General features: G+C 38.6%; 1 protein-coding gene across 21 annotated transcripts in view; it reads left to right on the forward strand.

Moving 5' to 3' along the window:
- The window catches only part of SLMAP (sarcolemma associated protein), a 149,573-nt gene that overhangs the window by 102,882 nt on the left and 24,253 nt on the right, over nt 1–22,438 (forward strand). For 12 of the 21 annotated variants that reach the window (XM_063115197.1, XM_063115207.1, XM_063115202.1 and 9 more), the window contains 3 exons: nt 8,324–8,383; nt 14,809–14,889; nt 15,167–15,226. In XM_063115197.1, coding sequence (XP_062971267.1) covers nt 8,324–8,383; nt 14,809–14,889; nt 15,167–15,226 — 201 coding nt within the window. Of the gene's footprint in view, nt 1–8,323; nt 8,426–14,808; nt 14,890–15,166; nt 15,227–22,438 lie in introns of all 21 variants that reach the window. The other 9 variants (XM_063115194.1, XM_063115204.1, XM_063115199.1 and 6 more) reach the window with 1 other exon arrangement.

The following is a 22,438-nucleotide window of genomic DNA, read 5'->3' on the forward strand; positions in this document are numbered from 1 at the left end:
TAAACTAAATGCTTAGATGATGGTTCTCAAATGTTGTCAAACTTATACCGTCAGTTGGTTGGTTTCCTACAGAAATGCCTGCATGTATATACCAGGTGCAAATTCAAGAATGTCCATAGCAGCATTATTCATAGTAGTTCACAACTGGAAACAACCTGAAAGACCTTCAGTAGTCAAATATACGTTGGGTGAAAGCAGCCTGACACAAAAGAGTACATATTGTAGTATTCCATTCATATAAAGTTCAGAACACTAAAATTATATTATTTATTTAGTGATGATATGTGAGTAGTGTGACTATAAAGAAATGTAAGAAATTAAATACATAAAAATCAGGATAGTAGTTACCTTTATGGGGGAGGGAGCAGGGGTTTTGATTGGAAAGGAGAATGTGGAAGGCTTTAGGGATTGATGAGAAGGTTCTGTCTCTTGGGCTGTGTCACACAGACATTTGCTTTTTTTTTTTTTTAAGATGACTGGTATGGGGATCTTAACCCTTGACTTGGTGTTGTCAGCACCACATTCTCCCAAGTGAGCCATGAGTTGGCCCTGACATTAGCTTTTTAAAAGTTTATTAACCTGTACCTTTGTGTTTTATGTCCCTTTTTCTGTGTTAACAGTAAATTAATATGGCTTAAAAATGGGAGAAATGAATAATCATCTGTCAAGAGTATCCCTAAAAAAGGAATTTCATTTTATTTTTAAAATTTTTATTGAATCAAAATTGATTATACATATTTTTTGTGTTCAACATTGAGATATGCTGATCAAATCAATATTACTAACATATATATTGTTACAAATCATAATTATTCTTTATGCCCCTTGTCCAATCTCTCCCCATCCCCCTCTCCCTCCCCGCTCTAATTACCCTAGATTTCTTCTCTCCTTCTGAAAGAATAATGGTTACTCTGTTGATTTGTTGCCTAGATGATCTGTCCAATGCTGAGAGGTGTGGTCAGATCCCCAATATTATCATAGAGCAGACTCTTCTGTCACTCTGAAATGGGCTTTGTGGAGAGAGATGTCCTTTTCTTTTCTTTATCTCTGCTGGTGACTGTCCTTGTGTCAATGCACTCCAGTGGCTGGAAGGCCATCTGCGTGGCGGTTGTGGTGTCTAGCCGCTTTCACGGCAACCATGGTTATTGTGGTGTCTGTGGTGGGCCATCCACCTGGAGGTGATGTTTTTGGCATGCTTTGTGCTGGTGGTGTGCCTGGTTGTGGGGAGTGTTTGGTCCCTAGATCCATCCCTTGGGTCCCTGGGCAGGCCCCGATGCACTGGCACAGTGTGCCTGGTTGAGGGGGAAGGGGGGTCCAGTCCCGGGCTCCATGTCCTGGGCCCCTGGGCGGGGCCCTGAGATGCTGGTGGTGTGCCTGGTTGTGGGCAGGGTGTCCGGTCTCTGGGAGGCCCCGAGGCGCTGTGCAGTGTGCTTGGTTGTGGGAAGGGGGTCTGGTCCCCTTTTCTATGCCTTGGGTCCCCAGGTGGGCCCTGAGGCACTAGTGTGGTGTACCTGGTTGTAGGAGGGGAGTCCAGTCCCCTTCTCCATGCCTCGGGTCCCCAGGCAGTCCCCAAGGCGCTGGTACAGTGTGCCTGGTTGGGGGGGTCCTGTCCCCTTCTCCATGCCTCGGGTCCCTGGGCGGGCTGCAAGGTGCAGGCACAGTGTGCCTGGTTGTGGGAGGGGGGTCCGGTCCTCTTCTCCGTGCCTCGGGTTCTCAGGTGGGCCCCGAGATGCTGGTGGTATGCCTGAATGTAGGAGTGCAGTCTGGTCCCCTCCTCGTGTTCCCAGGCAGGCCCCAAGGCACTGGTGGTGTGCCTGGGCCAGAACTAATGTTTTGTCCTTTGCTTACTTCTAAAACAGGGGAACTTCCTGTTGGAACCAGTACTTGAGCTGTGTTGTTGAGCTAAATTGCTGCTCTGCTGCTGTTTCCCTAAGGAAGTCTTTTTGTGAAGCTCAGGGTTTAATGGTTGATCTTATAGGTACTTCCAGCTCTCCAGGGACCTGGTGCACCTGGATTGTGTAGAAACTCTGATCTGGACCTGAGTTTTATCATCAAACGGCACCCCATGCAATTCTGCATTCTCGACCAGTCTCCTCTGAGTGGTCCTGTGCTGACTGGGGGGCGGATCAGCTGTCCTTGCTGTGTCCCAGTGTTCTCCTGGTGGGCCTGTTTCCCCCACCGCCCATGCTCCAAACACTTCCCATGTGATGGACCCTGCGTCGGTCCCTTGTGATGACTCACTGACCTCTGAGTGGCTCCCTTTTTTAGCTGTTATGGCTCCTCGCTCCTGCATGGGTCCACGGGAACCCTGTTAGTGGTCTTGCTGTCCTGGGGGCCACCAAGGCCCTCTTCTCCCCTGCCACCTCCAAGTAACTCCATCTGAAGGGCGCAACTGTGCCTTCTACCGTCTCCTGCTCCATGCACTCAGCAGCTTGAGCTTTAAAGCGGCCACTGCTCAAAATGCTCAGAGCAGTTTTTTCTTTCTTTCATCATGGTTTCTCCTGCCTTCATGTACTCCGTAGGTCTTTCCTCCTCTTCCCCTGAGCTCTTGTGGCCCCATGTTTGCTGATATTACATTTTTACAGTTGTAAATTGGTTGATTTGTGGGAGAGAGTGACGCTGGGTACTGTCTCTCCGCCATCTTGACCGGAAGTCAAAAAAGGGAATTTTTAAAAAGAAAGCAAGCTCTCTATCTTTCAGTTGTGCCAAGGCACATAACTCTTTCAGGACCTGTGGGTATCATTCTATGAAGGTTCTCTTTTTGTGTCTCTGGGGGAGTAGATGCAGAGCTCTCAGGTTTCACCTCTTTTGATAATTTGTGTAACACTAGTGACTTAAAACATAGAGGTCTCCACCCCAAGTTTGATACTCAATGGTTAGAGACTTTAAAATGATATATCTTTTCTTTATACTTTACTAATAGGCCACTAGTGATTACAGGCCAGATTTGATAATATAACCTTAAATAATTTCAGTAGTGATAATAATAGTAGCTAATTATTCTTTAGCACTTATATATCAGTACTGTTCAAAACTATATATGTGTGTGTATGTATATATATAAATTATCTAATCCTTAGTTTTTTAGGATGAGGAAAATATTCAAATAATTTTTTCAAGTGTGATCCCTTTAAAAATAGATGCTCAATTCACTAATTCATCAATATTAATTAAATATCTACTATGCATGTACTGGGCATTTTTTTTAGCTTTGGGGTTATAGAGGTGAATAAAACAAAGAAATCTTTGCCTTCAGGGAATCTACATTCTCTTGAGAAGAGAAAAACTAATAATATGTTAGGTAGTGATAAGTCTACTGAAGAAAAATGGAAGAACATAAGGGGATAGGGAGTGACAAAGGTAGTATGTGGCTGAACAGAGATGGGACTAAGCTGAGTGAGTTGTGCATGTATCTGGAGAAAGTGTGCAAGGCAGAGAGAAACCATGTGAAAACCCATGACTGAAACTGGAGTTTTAGAACAACACAAATGCCTTTTTAAATAAAAGGCCAGGTAGTAAATATTTTAGACTTTGCAAGCTGAAAGTCTATTGCTACTACTCAGCTCTGCCATTATAGACATTATGTAAATGAATGAATTTGGCTGTGTTCCCATAAAATATTATTAACTAAATAGCCAGCAGGTTGGATTTGGCCCTGTGGGGCTGTAGTTGACTGACTCCTGAGGTAGAGCCTGTGGACCTCATAGGTCATGGTAGGGACTGCAGATTTTGTTCTAAGGACGAGAGTTTTGAGCAATAAATTACAATCTGATGTATGTTTATAGTTTTTAAAACATGTTGGTACTTAGAGCTTCAGCATGCTGGAGAAAGATTAGAATCACTTTCAAAGTCTGTGTTTATACCATTTTATTATTTGCTATGTTTATGTAACACATCTGTGGACATCTGATATGTGTCAGAATTGTGTTGGGAATTAAATTATTAATAGAAACCTCCCTACTTTCACCAGACCCTAAATTCCTAGATCTGTCACATTTATCTTGGTAATCCCAAGCGAGTACCTAGTACTGTGCTTGGTGCATAGTAAATATTTGAAGAAATGCATATATTCCATCAAGGAGCTCATAGTATGTTGGGGAAGTTAGACGTAATGGGTGGTTGCAATATACCTTAATAGAGATATGTATGAAAAGCTGTGGCAACTTAGGAGAGATACCAAACCTATTTAGGAGTAATGTGGAGAACATAAATTCAGTTTTAGACATCTTGAGATTAAGTCCTAGTGGAATTTCTGGGTGAAGATGTTTGGAAAGTAGTTGGACTAAGAGAGAGCGCTAGACTTGATATCAACATTTAGAAATTCTTCAAGAGTAGCAAATAGTCAAAGCCATTAAAAAGAATTATTGTTGACAGAAATCTTGAAGACTAAAATACATACTTAGATTATACTCAGAGGGAGGGAAAGACAAAGAAAAGCTAAAAATGAAGGAATGAGCAAGCACATAGAAATAGGAATGGGTGGTATCCTAGAAATCAAACGAGTAGAGTGTCAAAAGGGAAGCAGTAAACTTTCAGTTAAATATGGTGAATGGACCCATTCATAATAGACTATAAAAAGCTTAAGGAACAAGGACGAAGAGAATGGGAAAGAAGACCACAGCAGATAATAGACATAAACAAGATTTTGGAAGATGTAAAACAGTGGTAAGAGACTTGGGCTTCCACTTTCTCTTTTCTAAAGGCCTGAAGAGGGTGAAAAAAGCCAAGAAAAAGAAAGTTAAAGCTGTGGCTTAGGTATTAGAAGCACTTAGTACCTCCCAGGCAGGGCAGAAGCACATGGTGGTGCTGAAAGCAGGATTAAAATTTGTCATAAGGAATGGTTTGAATCTCGTTTTTTCTTCCTTCTGGCCGTGCAGACAGACAAGTGTCTCTTTACTGGCACAAAAACACTGAAGATTTGTTCTCTGGAGGCTAAAACAGAGAGTCTCTAGACTGGAGTATGGCTGAGGGTGGGTGTGAGCTTCTTACTGGGGGAAAAAAAAAAAGGTGGAAGCATTAAATGACAGTCTGTATACTGAATCAGAGTGCCTGTCACTGGGTTTATACTCCCCAGAAAGGCGTTTCGAGGATTCTACTCCAAAGAAACTGATTAGACAAAAGAGAAAACACTGGTACTGACATTTGAAGGTCTTCCAACACAGTGCCATTTGTGTGGCCCAGCAGGTAACAGGCCCTGCACATGCATATAGAACTTTGTCAGCTTTTTATTGCCAAGATCACCATACTTTTGAAGAAATTCTCATTTGAGAAAGACAGAGATCAGAACAAAAGACAAATGGAAAATGTGACTAGGGAAGAAACAGGAAAAATGTAAGAAGCAGAGAAAACTTTTTTTAAAGGTATAATTAACTTCTTCAGAAAGAGACGTTTCATGGATAAGACAAGGTAAAGACTGTATTTTTCAAAAAGAGCAAAGTGCAAGTAGAATTTTTGAAAACTGAAAATATAACAGAATTTTTAAAAAATCAGTAGAAGGATTAGAAGAGAAAATAGAGGAAATATTCCAGAAAATATAACAAAAAGGCAAGATTTGTTTTTTAAATAAAAGAGGGAGAATTTAAGAAAATTAGGGAATTAATCTTGGAGCTTCTAACTTCTGAATAATGAGTTCCAGAGGTGGGGGAAGGGGAGAGTGGGAGAAGAGAGGAAGGGAGAAAATAGAAGAGAAGAACTTATCAGTTCAAATGAATACAGGATAATTCCCCAGAATTGAAAGATAGCTTGTAAACTTAAAAGATACACTGAGTGTTGAGCACAATGTATTTTGAACACACTGAGCAAGGCACAATAAGTAACATGTATTATTTCACTTATATGAAATATCCAGAAAAGGTAAATCCATAGAGATAGAAAGCAGATGAGTGACTGCCAGGGACTGGAGAGAGGGGGTATGGGGAGTTAGTGCTTAATGGGTATGGGTTTCCTTTTGGGTGATGAAAATGTTTTGGAACTATATAGAGATGGGGGTTGTACAACATTGTAAATGTACTAAATGCCACTGAATTGTTCATTTTAAAATGGTTATTTTATGTGAATTTCACCTCAGTTAAGGAAAAAAGTGAAGGAAAAAAGACCACACTCCGAAGAATATGAAATTTAAGAAAACCAGGCATAAAGAAAAAATTCTGAAAACTTCCAGAGAGAAACAAAGTATCTCATACTGTGTTAGTCAGAATAAACTGAATTATAGTATAGCAATAAGTAAACCATGAAATCTTAATGGCTTAATTCAACAAACATTTGTTTCACTCATGCTAAATGTCCATGGTAGGGGAGAACACCTTGCTCCACATTGTCACTTGGGGATCTAGGTTGATGGAGTCTTTACCATCTTATGATGTTGCCATCTCAACACACAGTTTCTAGAGTTCCTGCAGTGGGGGGTGAAGAGGTACAGGTTTGGTATAGGTTTCTTGGAATAGGTTTCTTTAGGTATTAAAGATTTGTTGCGATCACTCTGTCTCCTGCTCTCTCTCAAATGCTTTGGTTTTTGGCTAGTGTCAGTTTAGTGGACTTTCCTCAATGCAAGGGAGTTGGGATGTACAGTCCACCCAGGTGCCCACAAAGGACAGGAAAGCCAAGTATTGCTGAGCACAAGAGACTCTACCGTGCATACTGAGGAACCAGGAGTCAGACTATCATTACACTCACCTTCTAGTTAGAACCAAGAAGATAGTGAAACAATGCTTTCAAAATTATGAAGAAAAATTATTTCCTGTAGAATTGTATGTCTAGTCAAACCGTCAATCACTAACATTTTCAGAGGAACAGAGTCACAAAATTTACCTTCTGTCCATCCCTTTTTGGGAAATTATCAGAGGATATGTTATATTTAAAAAAAAAAAAAAGGAATAAAATAGGAAGAGGAAGATTTAGAATCTAGGGGCAGAGGCTATTGCACAGGATACAGCTCAGACTGGAGCAGGAAGATTAAAGGACTGGGGAAAGGGAGGGATGGGGATATACAATGTGATAGATTACCTGGTATATTTGATAGTATTGAGTTTTATTCTCTGAGAACTTGGGCTGTGTTTGAGATAGCTATATAAAAAATTAGTAAAATAAAACATGAGGCATTATAAACTCCAAATATACTAAATGTTGTATAAGAAGGGAAATATAATCATAGTATGACTCACACATAATAGTCAATATAAATACATGTCAAAATGTAACTCTTATGAGGATGATAATAGAATATGATGGCTTAATCATGTATAAGAGATTTTCAATAAATAATGTGTAAAATGGAAAAAAAATCAGCATATTAGAAATATAAATGTAAATACCAGAAGAAATGGCTAAAAGTTAGAAGTTGTTGCTTGTAAGAAATGGATTTCAGGAATGGAATGGAGTAGGACAGAGGACGGGTAGGATAGCTTCCACTGTACATCTTATAGGACTAATTCCTTTTAGAATTATCTAAATCTGTTAGTTTGTCTTTTTGTTTTTGAGAAGGCAGGGACTAACAGTGCCATATACTACAAAGAGCCTATAAGAAATGAAATTATGAAAATGAGTTATGGACTTTTGCAGACAGGAGGTTATAATGATTTTGGAACAATTGATGGTTGAGTGGTTGTTGTGGACCAAATTGCAGTTGGTTAAAGATTACAAGAATAGAAAAATTAGTTCACATACTACAAAAGAATAAATTGAAGGAGACCAGATGATTAAATAGGGGACATACAGAATAGATATATTACCCTCAGTGAACTGCAGAATATGAAAATATGACTTTAAATAAATTATAAAGTTATATTATACTTTTACAGAAAATCTCTTATGAAACAAAACAAAAAATTTTTTATTTCTTTAAATAGTTAGCTCTTCTAAAATGATTCATTTTACTGGAATATGTCATGTAGGTATCTGCTGAATTGTATCAGCGGGGAAAAGTAAACTATCGATATAACAGAATTTTTATTATTTCTTTATTTAAGTAAAATACCTTCTCAGAATTTTTTAAATTTCAAGTTAATATCTTTGATTTAAAGAGGTTTACTTTGATTGTTTCTTTTGAGACTTTTGTTAAAAATTCTAGCCTTTTAAAATAAGGTGAAATTCAATTAAAATAAAAGGCAAATTGTCTGCCTGCTCCCAGTTTTCTGCATTAATCTAATTGCTCTATCATAGTTTGAGTTCTCTTAGTTCCCCTTCCAAGTTCAAGTTTTTGTTCAAGCTTGGTCATAGGAGTAATGTTATCATCTTTAAATTTGGTCATGGAATGTGTTACACTGCCCTGCTCAGGGAAAGGCTGCTTGGTTTGGGCTTGGATAGTAACGTTTATTTTCTTTGGCAGAGAAGCTGATCGTTGAGGGGCATCTAACCAAAGTGGTAGAAGAAACAAAGCTTTCAAAAGGTTTGTTTTCTGGTTTTTCTGTGGCTCTTTTAGATAATGAAGGTTAGTGTACATTTTCAAGATCATAGTATTTTAACCATTAGTTTATTTCTTACAGCTCTCAAAATGGCAATTCAGTAACAGTGGCAAATAATATGTAAAATAATTGGGCTTCTGTTTTAAAAAGGATATTGTAATTGGAAAGTTTCTTTGAAAGTTAATGCTTGGTATAAGTTTCTTTAGGTATTAAAGATTTGTTGCAATAACTCTGTGTTACTTCCAGTATTATTTCATCTTTGATCTCAAAATATTAATTAAATACAATGTAAATTTTTTATGATACAACTTAATGTGTTTCATTTTGTGGGTTATTGTATCTTTAAAATTTATTATGATATTTAATATTAATTTTTGGCATCTGTTTGATTTAAACATAATCAATGAATTTGTGAATGTAGAATTTTCTTGTATTTTATAATTAACAGTACAATAATTACCCAAAGTAGTTATTGAGTTATTGTCCAACTTACAGAGAAAAGTAAGTTTTAAAGCATCATTGTTGATTCACTTTTATACATAGGGAAATTAGGCAAATAAATTTGGTAGGAAGTGCTCATTATTGTAGTGGAACTTTAATGAAACTATAGCAGTATAAAATTTAAAGCCAGATTCACAATCCTTTTGGTTAATTAAAACAATAAGTGATAAAAGTTTGGAATACTTAATTTTAGTACATTCCGATTTATTAAAGTAGATGGATTCATTTGACTTTTTAAAATATTTTAAAGGATGGTATTATTTCAAACGTCTGATGGCTTACATTCTGAATTTCATGCATGGCAGATACCATATTTGGGGAAAGAATGCATAGAATATGCATCACTAATATTGTTCTGGCAAACAGGCATTGAGTTTCAGAACAGTGACTTATTTTTAGTACAGATGGCAATTTACTTCGTCTTATTAAAGTGAGATGAGAACAGACTTTAAAATAGCTTTTACTTCACCACCTAAATACCTATTCAGATTAGTTGGTTGAATAGCTAGTACTTTGATAGGGAAGGTAGAGCCTTAGGAAAAAAAAAATCAGTGCTGCTTCTTTATTTAGGGAAAAATAATCTTGCTACCTTAGTGCTTCTATTTTAATGCATTCTGAATTAGAATGTATTTGCTTGAAATTATATGGTGTCATTATTGGAAAAGATTTGTGCAATATTACTGACTTTCTTTTTAAACCTGGCTATAAAATATGTATTGAAAGTTTTAAAGAACATGCTTTTTGATCCAGCAATTCCACTTAGGGTTTTTAATCTTAAGGAACAAATTGGACAAATGTACAAGGGTGTCTTATTTCAGTGTTGTTTCAAAAGCAACAAGAGGAAAACACAAATGTCCAATAATAGAAGTATTTATTATATAAATTATGGCAGATAAGTCCATGTAAGTGAATAAAACCCATCCTTTGAGAATGATAATACCGGTTTTATATACCCAGGGACTTTTCTATCTTTAGTCAGCATTTTACTAACACTTCCCATAGTTAACATGCAAAGTATGCTAATCCTTGTAATAAACTAGATGGCTGAAATAAATTACATTTTAGATGTTTTAAATCTGGCTATAAAGTATTTTCTTTTGGTTTGGCTAAATTATCTTTTTTTAAATGCTTTCGTTGGTGATGTTTTTGGTGGAATTTTCTTTCTTCGCATTAAAAATATCAGTTGCCTGAAACTGAGAATTATCAGCTGACACCAGTCTTAGTAGTCTTAGTATTTCCACTACAGGTTTCATCTAATACAAAATGTAATCATAAATGGCATATGCTTTCTGTTTAAGCCCTAACTTAACTTGCAGTCATTACATGTCTACAATAGTTTGGGGAGTGGGAGTAGAAAGAATATATAACCACTAAGAGATTTATCATTTGTCTGATGTTAAAAAAAAAAAAAAAAAAATATGAGTAGGTAATTCTACCACTAATTAGCTATGTGTCCTCAGGCAAGTTACTTCAGCTCTTTAAACCTCAGTTTCCTCATTTGTAAAATGGGATTGACAAAATTTAACTTGTAGGGTTACTGTGGGAATTTAATGAAATACTGCTTATAAAGCAGGAAGCACCTTATGTTCTCATGTTCAAATGTTAGTTCTTTCCCCTTCTTGATCCTTAACTTTGCTTTCTTTCCAAGTAATGGTTCCAGTAGTATAAGAAATGGTCTATGGACAGTATGTTTGTTTGGCCCATCCATAGTTATATCTACTCGAAGATACAGTGAAATAGTTACCTTGTTGTAGGCTTCCCAGTTTGGGAACAATTTTAGTATTAATATTGGTAGCTATTCTTTCATTTCCTTTTATGAGGGTACTTCAAAAAGTTTATGGAACTTTTGGAATTAAATGGTATGGAATGGAATTAAACTGTAATATGAATCTTTCCATGAACTTTTTGAGGACCTCCTCATATATACTGTTGATATGTATCTTAATGATTAAGTACTGCAGAGAAAATCAATCGGTAATGAATTTTTAGTACTAGAAAGTCAGGTGCTGCTTCATAACTGGACAATAGATGTTTTGAAAAAAAGTAGATATTCTACCATTTATTTGTTGTGTCCTGTGTCTCATTCTTGAATAGATTTGGTTTGCCTTCATATAATCACTGTAGTATCAGAACACAGCAATGATGGATCACAACTGGACTTGCTAAAAAAAAAACTTGCCTTCTAATTCTAAGTAGATGTGTACCTTCAATTAATTTTTTATCTTTTGAGTACCTGTTATGTACTAAGCACTGTTCTTTGCACTGGGAGTGTAGCAGGTAACAAAATAGACAAAACTCCCTGTTCTCATAGAGCTTTCATTCTAGTGAGATGTTGATGGAAGATTTGGCTCCATCTTTAAGGCAGTTTTAGCTTCGTGGCTAATACTCTAAATATAGAATAAAAGTTCCTTTTAAGCCGGAAGAATACTTTTGAAAATACACTCCTTTTTTCTTTACTTCAATATCTTGATTATAAAATTGCCAAAAATATTAAAATTTTAATATTTAGGGAGAGTCATTTTTCTGTTTTGCTTTTTGTTCCACCAGAGTGGTTCTTTTTCTATCCATATTTAGAGATTAGATGTATTTTCCTGTTTTATTTGAGACTGTAAGTTTGTGATCAAAACTAGAACATTCAGAAATGTCTGCTTATAGCACACTATGAATGTTACAGAGGTCACAGATTAGATTCCCATGGGCCTCCATGGACAGTGACTTCACTTTTAATCTAAGCTTCCAGTCTCTCAGCAGTTAGCCTTTGACTACAAATGGCAGTGAGAAAAGAAGCAAAAGACTTCTTTCTTTTTTTTTTTTTAATTTTATTTTGTCGATATACATTTTGGCTGATTATTGCTAAGACTTCTTTCAATTCATCACCCATTTCATGAGTTAAACCACAAATTCTAGAAATATTCTTATATGCAATAGCTTCAACAAGTTATATATATATTTTTAATTTTTATTATTATTAGCATATTCATTCTTAAAAATTGTGATATTTCTTATGCCCTTTTCCCAACCTATCACTTTCCCAAACCCCTTCCCCCTCCCCACCATCTATAATATCCTTAGGTTTGTTCTCTCCTTCTGAAAGTTCAATGTATTATTGTGGTCTTTTCATTCTTTCCTTCATTCCTTCTTTCTTCCCTCCCTCTGCCCCTCCCTTTGCCCCTCCCTCCTTTCCTAGCAGCCAGTTATGAGTGAGAACATGTGGTGTTTCTCTTTCTTTGGCTTATTTCACTTAACATAATTTTCTCCAGACTCATGCATGTTGCTGCAAGTGACATAATTTCATTCTTTTTTATGGCTGAGTAGTATTCCATTGTATATATATATATACCACATTTTCCTTATCTAGGCGTCCGTTGATGGACAATTGGGTTGGTTCCATATTTTGGCTGTTGTAAATAGAGCTGCAATGAACATGGGAGTGTATGTATCCCTTTGACATGATGATTTCCATTCCTTTGGATATATACCCAGGAGTGGGATTGCTTAATCATATGGTATTTCTATCTGTAGTTGTTTGAGGAACCTCCTTACTGTTTTCTATAATGGCTGTGTTAATTTACAGTCCCACCAATAGTTTAGAAGAGTTACTCCTTCCCTGCATCCTCGCCAGCCTTTGTTATTCTGTCTTTTTAATAATGACCAGTCTAACTGGAGTGAGATGATATCTCAGTGTGGTTTTGATTTGCATTCCTCTGATGATTAGTCCTGCTGAGCATTTTTTCATGTCCCTGTTGGCCATTTGTATATCTTCTTTTGAAAAATGTCTATTCATCTCCTTTGTCCATTTTTTAGTTGAATTATTTGTTTTTTTACTGTATAGTTTGAGTTCTTTGTATATTCTGGATACTAATCCCTTGCCAGATGTATAGTTTGAAACAAGTTATAATATATCAAATATTTTAACGGTAATGGTTTTAGATATGGTTCTAATTTCATTCAAAATGGGAAAATCTCATAACTTAGTTGATTATAAAACAATATATATTCATTACAAAATTTTCAAACAACGTATGACTATGTAAAGTTAGATAATGAAAGTCTGGCATGTTCCTACTTCAGAAATAAATATTGATATCTCTGTTGTAGATCCTTTCAGACCTTGAATAAATATAAGCAGTTAAAAATTTATAGCTAAATGGATAATTATTTTTGGTCTGCATGTGGTCATATTATACATAGTGCTCTTTAAAGACTTAATTTTTACTTAATAGTAGTAAGAATATCTTGAATATTTTCCATTTCATAATATATACATTTAATTTTCCCATAATGAACCGTGCTGCAGTGAGCATCTTTATATATACCACATATAGTCTATTATTCCTTAGGTAAGGTACTAGAAGTGGATATGCATATTTCAAGTTTTTTTTTTTTTTTTTTTGTCTTTTTCGTGACCGGCACTCAGCCAGTGAGTGCACCGGCCATTCCTATATAGGATCCGAACCCGCGGCGGGAGCGTCGCTGTGCTCCCAGGGCCACACTCTCCCGAGTGCGCCACGGGCTCGGCCCCACATTTCAAGTTTTGATACATATTGCCACAAACAGTACAGTCAAATGCATGACATTATAAAAAATAATCATATGCTTAGTGAATTCATAATCTCACTAAGGAAATAATATATATACACACAGAGAGAATGATATAATAGAGCATGATTTATTGCAAACTAAATAAGAGAAAACGCTATAAAAAGGAGCAACAAGCTGGAGAAATAAAGACTTCCTTAGAGGTGATGAGGCTTAAGCTGTATCTTACAGAGTGAATAGACAAAGGATAGAGAATGGCCATTGAGGTTAGGGAAATATCAACTCAAGCAAAGAATTTCAGGCCATAATGAGCTGGCATGCCCCAAGCCCCATGAAAAAGCTGGCATGACTGAAGCAGAGCTCCTGTGGGAATTAATGCAGGGATCAGATTATGGCTAAATTCTGCCATGTAAAACTTGGCTGAGACCTTGTAAGAGAATGGGGAGATGCTGTAGGATTTTGGTCAGAGAAATAACCTCTGTAAATGCTATCCTAAAGAACGCCATAGTGTATATACAGATGTGACCTTACCAATGAAGATCTGGGACTAATTAATTGCCAGTCATCATTAATAAACCGGTAGGCCTATACTTAGGATTTTTGAGGGCAATTATTTGAAAACTATGCCTAGGATGTCTACATTGGATAAGGCAGAACACCTCTTGCAAATAATTTCAAAACTTTTCAAAAAGCTTTTTTCTCAGTGTGTTTAGGTACGGTTATGTTTTCTTTGTTTATTTTATTTTTGGCAGCTGGCCAATATGGGGATCCAAACCCTTGACCTTGGTGCTTGGTGTTATCAGCACCATGCTCTAGTCAAGTGAGCTAACTGGCCAGCCCAACAGTTATATTTTCTTTAGAAACAAGAGGCTGTTAATTTTCCTAATTTAAATGGTGCTTTTATAACAAATAATAATTTTTTTAATAGTTTCATTATATGAATAGAAGTATTACTAAGGTAGCCTACTAGCTAGTGTTTTTCTGTAATAGAGCCTTTTCTTTCATCATCTTCATACAATGTGCACATTGTCCTGAGAATTTTGCTATATTTGTGGCGGTTCTCTGAATACTTTAGCAAAGCTTGCTTCATTTTTGTTTCCACTTGGCAAGTGGACAGCCTTGAACAAAAGCCCCAGCCCTCAGTACAGCAGACATGATCCACATTATAATTTAATATGAGCTACGTGTAACAACCAGCATTCCATTTTGGACAAGGGTGGTGAAGAAGTAAGAGTTTCAGTGACCTCAGTTAATTTTAAAAGTGTTTTTTGCTTACCAGTAGATTTTGAGCATTCATAGCCTGAAGCAGTCTTATTGATATAAGATATTAAATTGTAATGCAGTTTTACTTTTATTTTTTTCGTGATAGGAAACCAGGCAAAAGCAAAGGAATCTGATTTATCAGATACTCTGAGTCCAAGCAAGGAAAAAAGCAGTGACGATACTACAGGTGAGTTTTAACCTATAATGTCTACAAATCTGCAGATGTTATTGGCAGTTTGGGTATATAGGTTGATGTGGGTGGAGATTTAAAAGTTTGTATTTGGTGAAAAAGCAATACTCCCATTTATTGACAATCCCTTAAATCTTAGATATTTTTTAAAAACTACTTTTAAGTATCCAAAAGTACAATAGCTGTATAAATTCCAATTATTTATTTTGATAAAGATAGCTTGCTAATAGGTCTGAGTACTGTCTGTAATTATCTTTATTTTCTCCTTCCGTAGACGCCCAAATGGATGAGCAAGACCTAAATGAACCTTTTGCTAAAGTGTCTCTATTAAAAGGTACCTTAACATGTTTTTATTACATTTTAAACCAGGGCATCAGATTCACCCTTTGTCACAAAATCTGTCCCATGTATTATGTAAAGTTTTATGTTTTAGTTAGCAGATTAAGATAGGTTCTGTAAAGTAGCAGGAACTGAAATATAAAGTGTTGGTGAGTATCCTGTGCTTCAAACAAAAATATTTAAATTGTGGAATAGTTTGGATCAATCCAGATTATGAAGGACTAAATGGTAAGCAGTAGAATATGAAATGTAGCTGTGTTGTTTACACTTTTAACTTAATTAGGATAAGGTGAAAATGTTAACAGAGTAAACAGGCAACTTTCTCAAGAAAGTTATCATATAGTAGCAGTTGTAAATTTCCTTGTTTTCTGATCTTTCTCATCCTCCAATAAATATCTCCAGGTTTTTAAGACACTTCTAGAAATTTTGGGCTGAGAAATTTTAGGTGGGGCCTAAGATAAGCAATGCTTGTAATGAACTCTTTTACTTATCTCACCTCTAAATAGAAACTACATTTATTTCTTGTTATTTACTTGTTTAGAATAAAGTGGGTAGGAAATAAGTCAGCATTTATAAAAGTGTTCTTAAGGCTGGCTGGTTAGCTCAGTTGGTTAGAGTGTGGTGCTGTTAACACCAGAGTCCGGGGTTCAAGTCCTGTACTGGCCAGCTGCAAAAAAAAAAAAAAAAAGTATTAATGTGTCTTTAAAATAAAGTGCTGTGGGGGAGCTTGTTGATAAATTTGTGATTGTCAGCATTTAATCTCTTTTGTTTGCCTTATTGTACACGAGAAAAGTTGACTTATAAATTCAGACCAGTGGATTAAACATGTTGGTAGTGGTGAAGTGACACTAAGCAATTCTCTCTAATCAGAGAAACAGTAGCAGTCTGTGGAAGTTTCTCTTTGTAGAAGAGCATATTATTCTGGCTGGGCTATTAAGGGGTCTCCCAGTCCAGTCCCTGAGCTTTGGGATTATATAAGGAAGGAGGCCCTATTTTCACCCTGTATGACCCTGCTGCTTGCCTAGTTGTACAGTGATGGGGGATGGGGAGAGATTACTCAGATTCTGTCAGGCTTCTTTAGTGTGAACATCCTGGCTTTCTGTTTTCCTCCCAATGGATACTGAAAATCGCATGGCTCTTTGAGCCATCTTTGATTGAGTTCCACAATAAGGGAGTTCCTGAGGATTGCTGGTCCAGGCAGCCAGTTGCCAATTTGTCCTTTTTTTTTTTTTTTTTTTTTTTTAAAAAAGATGACCGGTAAGGGGATCTTAACCCTTGACTTGGTGTTGTGAGCACCACGCTCAGCTAGTGAGCAAACCGGCCATCCGTATATGGGATCCGAACCCGGGGCCTTGGTGTTATCAGCACCGTACTCTCCCGAGTGAGCCACGGGCCGGCCCCAATTTGTCCTTAAGTGTGATCATAGTTTCCAGCACTCTTACTGGTCTATACTCTTCTTAGGTGACCTTTGGTGTTGATAAGGCATGCTTTTTTCTAGTGTCATAATAATAAATATAAGTTAATATTTGTACAGTTCAGAAATCTCATTCTCCCAGAAATACAATACCATTATTGTGTAAAATATTACTATACTGAAGAAATGACAGAACATGTGAGTCGTTATGGGAACGTAGAGAAACAAGAAGGGAGGTGAATGAGTGATGAACACCCCTCATAAAAAGTAGCTGTTCTTATGATCTCTTGTACTACAGAAATGCCCAGAAATCTTTTCAGCAGCCAAGTTCAAATTGACTTATAAGTAGCATTTATGATTGTGTTAATTGTATTCAAATATTATTAGTGCTTTTGTGATTTTATTTGTCTGTTTTAGATTTGATTTTTATCCCATTACGTACCTCAATGCCAGGTATTCAGTAAAACTCAGATATTTGATGAGTGAATTAATAATAGACTTTTTACATCAAAGTTGTAAAGCCACAAGAGCATTAGGAAAGTAACACTCTAGCTACAAAGCTAAGAGTCAAAGAACTCTTGGTTTTATCTTACCTTTGCTATTTATTTGTAATATGTCCTTGGGCAAATTGCTTAAACCCCTCTCTGCTTCAGGTTTTTTTTCACTTATTAGATTGGGGAAAACCAACTTCATAGATTATTGTGATTAAATGAAACAATGCATGTGGACCATTTACCATGGTGTTGAGAACATAACATGTTAACCACTGTAATGAAGATGCTGATAATGATGATGATGATTGATAAAAGCAGACCTATTTGTTAAGAACTCTGAGCAACTCTTCATTAATTGAATAAAATTGTGGGGTTTAAAAACATTGCCTAATTTATTTTTAGGAAACAGCAGTTTTGGGTGATGGATCTTTTTCAATTAATAATACATTTATGTGTGTGTTTGTTACTTTGCCAGATGTCAGGAAATTTTTTTTTAATCATAGGAAGTCTAAGCAATATCTGTAAAAGTACCCACAGTGTAGCCTGGGGAGTCAGACTCAAGGAAGAGGGAATGAAAGAGAAAGATGTGGGAGAGAAAGAGACTGGAAAATACAGATTCATGTGGTAGCGGGGGTGGATGTGCAAATGCTGCTAGTAATTGCTTCAGGTGCCATCGATGAAGATGGGCCAGATTCCCTGACCTGCTTTAAGTTTAAGGTGACAAAAGCCCAAAACTTTTCTTATGTTTCTGTGTGATTGCCAACTTTTAATAATGAAGTAGTGTCTTTATGAACACCTATTGAAAGATTTTGCAGATTGAGTTTAAGAACAGACTATGAAGTCGGTCAATGAATATAAAGAAAAATCACCCAGTTAGAAGAAGGCATATTTGAGAAGAGTCTCCAAGAAATAATCACCATAGCCCTAAATGGTGATTGTTTTCTTTCGTAAGTTTTATAAATTCTTGAAAATGATATATTCACCGATACTTACTAGAAACATTTGGATTATGCTTTATTATGTATGGTTGTGCTTAGTAATCTGTATAATTAGGTTCAGTGGGCTAACAGAATTTTCTCTTAAAGGAAGAGTATGAATTACTAGACCACAGGGTTTTAACTGTTAGAGCTATGGAAAGGAGCTACATTTAAGCCCTTTTATTTTCCTCATTGAAACTCTGACTTCCTGAACCGTTATTTTCAAATGTTATTCTTTCTCTTTTTAAAAACCAGCCAATCTTTATTTAGAATGATTGTGTATTACTCTTCACATTAGTCTTCTAGAATTAGCAAAATAGTCTGAAGTAAATTAAACATTTGTCATGAGATGTAAATAAAATGATGATAGCAATAGTACCTTTTTCCTGATAAATTGATCATTTCAATCCATTTATGCCATTTTGAAAAGAGAAATAATGTGTCAAACCATAGGTTTTTATACCCTTAAAACCATTTCCAAAAAAAAATGTTTTTTAAAAAATTGGAATTCAGTCCAAATAGTATTGATGCAAGTTTGGTCTATTTAAGGGCCGATCCCGTGGCGCACTCGGGAGAGTGCGGCGCTGGGAGCGCGGCGACGCTCCCGCCGTGGGTTCAGATCCTATATAGGAATGGCCGGTGCACTCACTGGCTGAGTGCCGGTCACAAAAAAAGACAAAAAAAAAAAAAAAAAAAAAAAAAACAAAAAAAGTTTGGTCTATTTAGGGAACGGTGCCAAGGACTCCAGTGGTTTCAAAGTCTGATAAGACTGTCCTTGGGATTTGAGGAGTTTCTAGTCAAACTGGTGATAGGAGAGTGTATTGTAAAAAAAAACTTCATATTTTCCTGATGCCTCAACATCCCCACAAACAGGCTGTGAACGACCTTGCCCAGGCATCCAGAAGCACCAGTGTGACAAGGCTGGTCCCTGCCACAAGTTCCCCTTCTTGTCCTCCCCTGACTATGACCTAGTGATGTTCAGTGACATCCCCTCACATCTTTTGCTTGTATACTTCCCTTTGACTCCCCAGTAAACGCATTTGCCCATGGGTCCTCACTCTATCAGCTCCCCTCCTATGTGGTTGAGCCTGTTCCCTGGGAGTGTCTCACATACACCCTGCATGGCTTGCCATGCCTCCCTCTCTAGGACCCATGAGTATAATAAATCCTTTAATTTCATATGCCTTTCCCAGTGTAATTTTTGTAGCTGTGTTAGAGTGATCTTTAAAGACCCCACAAGGGGGACTTATTCCCTCCATCATTTACAACACAGAGATATATAGATGATAAGCTGATTTTTGGTGCTGGTTGTCACTGAGGGCCAAAGAAAGGAGAATGTCCAGGTTTTTTGTTTGTTTGGGAGGATGGAAAGGAAAGGTATTTTGAGCTTCATGGAAGAAGGATCATTTGAGATGATGCTATAACTGTGCCACACCATATAGGACATATTCAGTGACAAAAAACAACTTGAATCTGGTCAAGACTCTAGTTTTAACTACCAACTTCGGGACATATGAAGAACCAGGGATATATTCTAAATGATGAGATAGGGATACAACCAGCAAAATCCAGGACACATGATCCAGTTTCTTTAGCAAGTCAATTTCAAGAGGAAAAAAAGAAAAGAAGATAGGGAACCCTATAATTTAAAAGGGATTTAAGAGAGGTGTCAACTAAGTACAATGTATGAACGTTATTTGGATCTTTATTTGAATAATTCAACTATAAAAGAAATTTGAGACAATGGGAAAATGTTAATACTGACTAGAGGTAGCTCACTTGGTAGAATGTGGTGCTGGGGCTTCCAGTCAAGATGGCAGTATAGACAGTCCCCAGAGTCACTCTCTCCCACAAATCAACCAATTTACATCTATTAAAAAGCAATGACAGCCAAGCTGGGGCTGCTAGAGCTCAGGGGAAGAGGAAGGGAGACCTTTGGAGTTCATGAAGGCAGGAGGAGCCACGATGAGAGAAAGAAAGGCTCGCTCCCACCATTTTGAGCCACCGGCTGCTTTAAGGCTGGAGCTGGTGAGTGCACAGAGCAAGAGCTGGCAAAAGCTGTGCTGTGCTCTCTGTATGAAGTTGCTTGGAGGCAGCAGGGGAGAAGAGGGCCTTGGTGGCCCCCAGGCCAGCAAGACTACTAACAGAGTTCCTGTGGACCCACATAGGAGCAAGGAGCCACAAAAACTGAAAAAAAGCCATTCAGAGGCCGGTGAGTCATTGCAAGAGGCTGGCATATAGTCCATCCCATGGAAAGTGTTTGGGGTGCAGGTGGTGGGGGAGACAGGCCACCAGGAGAACACTGGGGCACAGCATGGACAGCTGATCTGCACAGGACCACTCAGTGGAGACTGGTCAGGAATATAGAATAGCAGGGGGAGCAGTTTGCTGAAAAGACTCAGGCCCAGACCAGAGTTTCCACATAACCCAGGTGTACCAGATTTCACAAGACCCAGACATGCTTACAAGGTCAACAATTAAAACCTGAACTGCACAAAATTCCTTCCCTAGAGAATCAGCAGCAAAGCAGCAATTTAGCTCAGCCGCAGGGCACAAGTGCTGATTTCCTTAGAAAGCTCCCCATTCTAGAAATAACCAAAGGACAACAAATTAATTCCAGTGCAGCATTTAAGTGGTGGGAACAGTGAATAATCCAACACAGAACTGAAAGAAAAAACAGAATACCCACAGATCAAAGTTTAATATTAACTAGTAAAGGTCTACCACCACCAAAGAACACCTGTAAAACCTAGAAGGACTGGAAGCCCACTGGGCTCTCAAGCCAGGGATGGGGAAAGGCTGTGGGCTTCAGCCACATCCCCCAACGACCACACCCAATCCAGTGACAACTACCAAGTGCCCTGGGCTCCCAGGCTAGGTCAGTGGGGGGCCAAGGGCATCAGCCATGCCTGCCCCCCCAAACGTCCGCACCAAGCCCAACGACCACCACCCAGCCACCACAGGAAGTGCCCTGGGCTCCCAAGCCAGGGCAGCGGGGGTGCTGAGGGCCTCAGCCATACCCCTCCCAACATCCACAACCAGCCCAGCGACGACCACCGAGCCATCACAGGTAGTGACACAGGCTCCTGAGCCAGAGCAGTGGGAGGTCCAAGGTCCTCAGCCACATCCCCTCAATATCTGCAACCAGCCCAGCAACAGCCATTAAGCTGCCTCAGGAAGCGCCCCAGACTCCCGATGGGGTGGTGAGTGGCCGAGGGCTTCACCCCCCTCCCCCAAATCCACACCAGACCCAGCAAAGACCACTGAGCTGCCACCAGAAATGCCTTGGGCTCCCGAGCCGGGGCAGTGGGGGTGCTGAGAGCCTTAGCCACGACACCCCGACGTATGCAACCAGCCCAGTGATGACCATCGAGCTGCCACCAGAAACACCCTGAGCTCCCAAGCTGGGGCAGTGGGGGGCTGAGGGCTTCAGTCATACCCCCCTGACATCTACATCCAGCCCAGCAATGACCAAGCCGCCACTGGAAGCCCCCTGGTCTCCCCTACTGGAATAAGGGGGGTGCCACAGGCCTTGACCATGGCCCCCCTTCTTCCTCCTCCTCCCATCCTATTTCCCTCTCCTTTTATCTCTTCCTCTCCCTCTCAACAGCTCTGCAACAACATCTTAAAATGAGGCATGGAGCTAGGGGAAGCTGAACCCAAGTGCAACTATGCAGGCTGCTGCCACCACCCCAGGGCCCTGCTGGGGTCCTGAGGTATGGAGCTAGGGGAACCCGAACCCAGCTGCAGCTAGGCAAGCTGCCACCACTGCTCCAGGCCCTGCTAGGGTCCTGAGGCATGCAACTGGTGGAAGCCAAACCCAGCCACAACCAGGTAAAGAGCACACCAAAAATACCATCTCCACGTGGGTAGCCCACCATAGCCACCACAATTACCATAGCTGCTACAGAAGCAGCTAGTCTCTATAGCAGCAGTCACAGCCACCATGCAGATGGCATGCCAGACTCTTAACTGCATTGACACAAGGAGAGGCACCAGTGGAGATCACCCCCTCCAAAAAAAAATGATGTCCTCTCTCTCCACAAAGCACACTCCAGAGTAATAGAAGAAGCATCTGCTTTATGGAAATAGGGGAGGACTTGATCACACCTGTCTCAGTACTGGACAGATCATCTAGGCAACAGACCAACAGAGGAACAGTTAATCCTTCAGATGGAGAGAACAAATCTATGGATGTTAGAAGGGAGAGTGGGAGGGGGAGAAGTAAGGGGAAGAGAAAAGGGGAAGGTGGGGAGGAGGAAGGGGAAGGGAAAGATTGGATAAGGGGCATAAAGAATAAGTATGATTTGTAATAATATGCT

Source organism: Cynocephalus volans, chromosome 11 (genome assembly GCF_027409185.1).
Source record: "Cynocephalus volans isolate mCynVol1 chromosome 11, mCynVol1.pri, whole genome shotgun sequence".
Taxonomy (NCBI): Eukaryota; Metazoa; Chordata; class Mammalia; order Dermoptera; family Cynocephalidae; genus Cynocephalus; species Cynocephalus volans.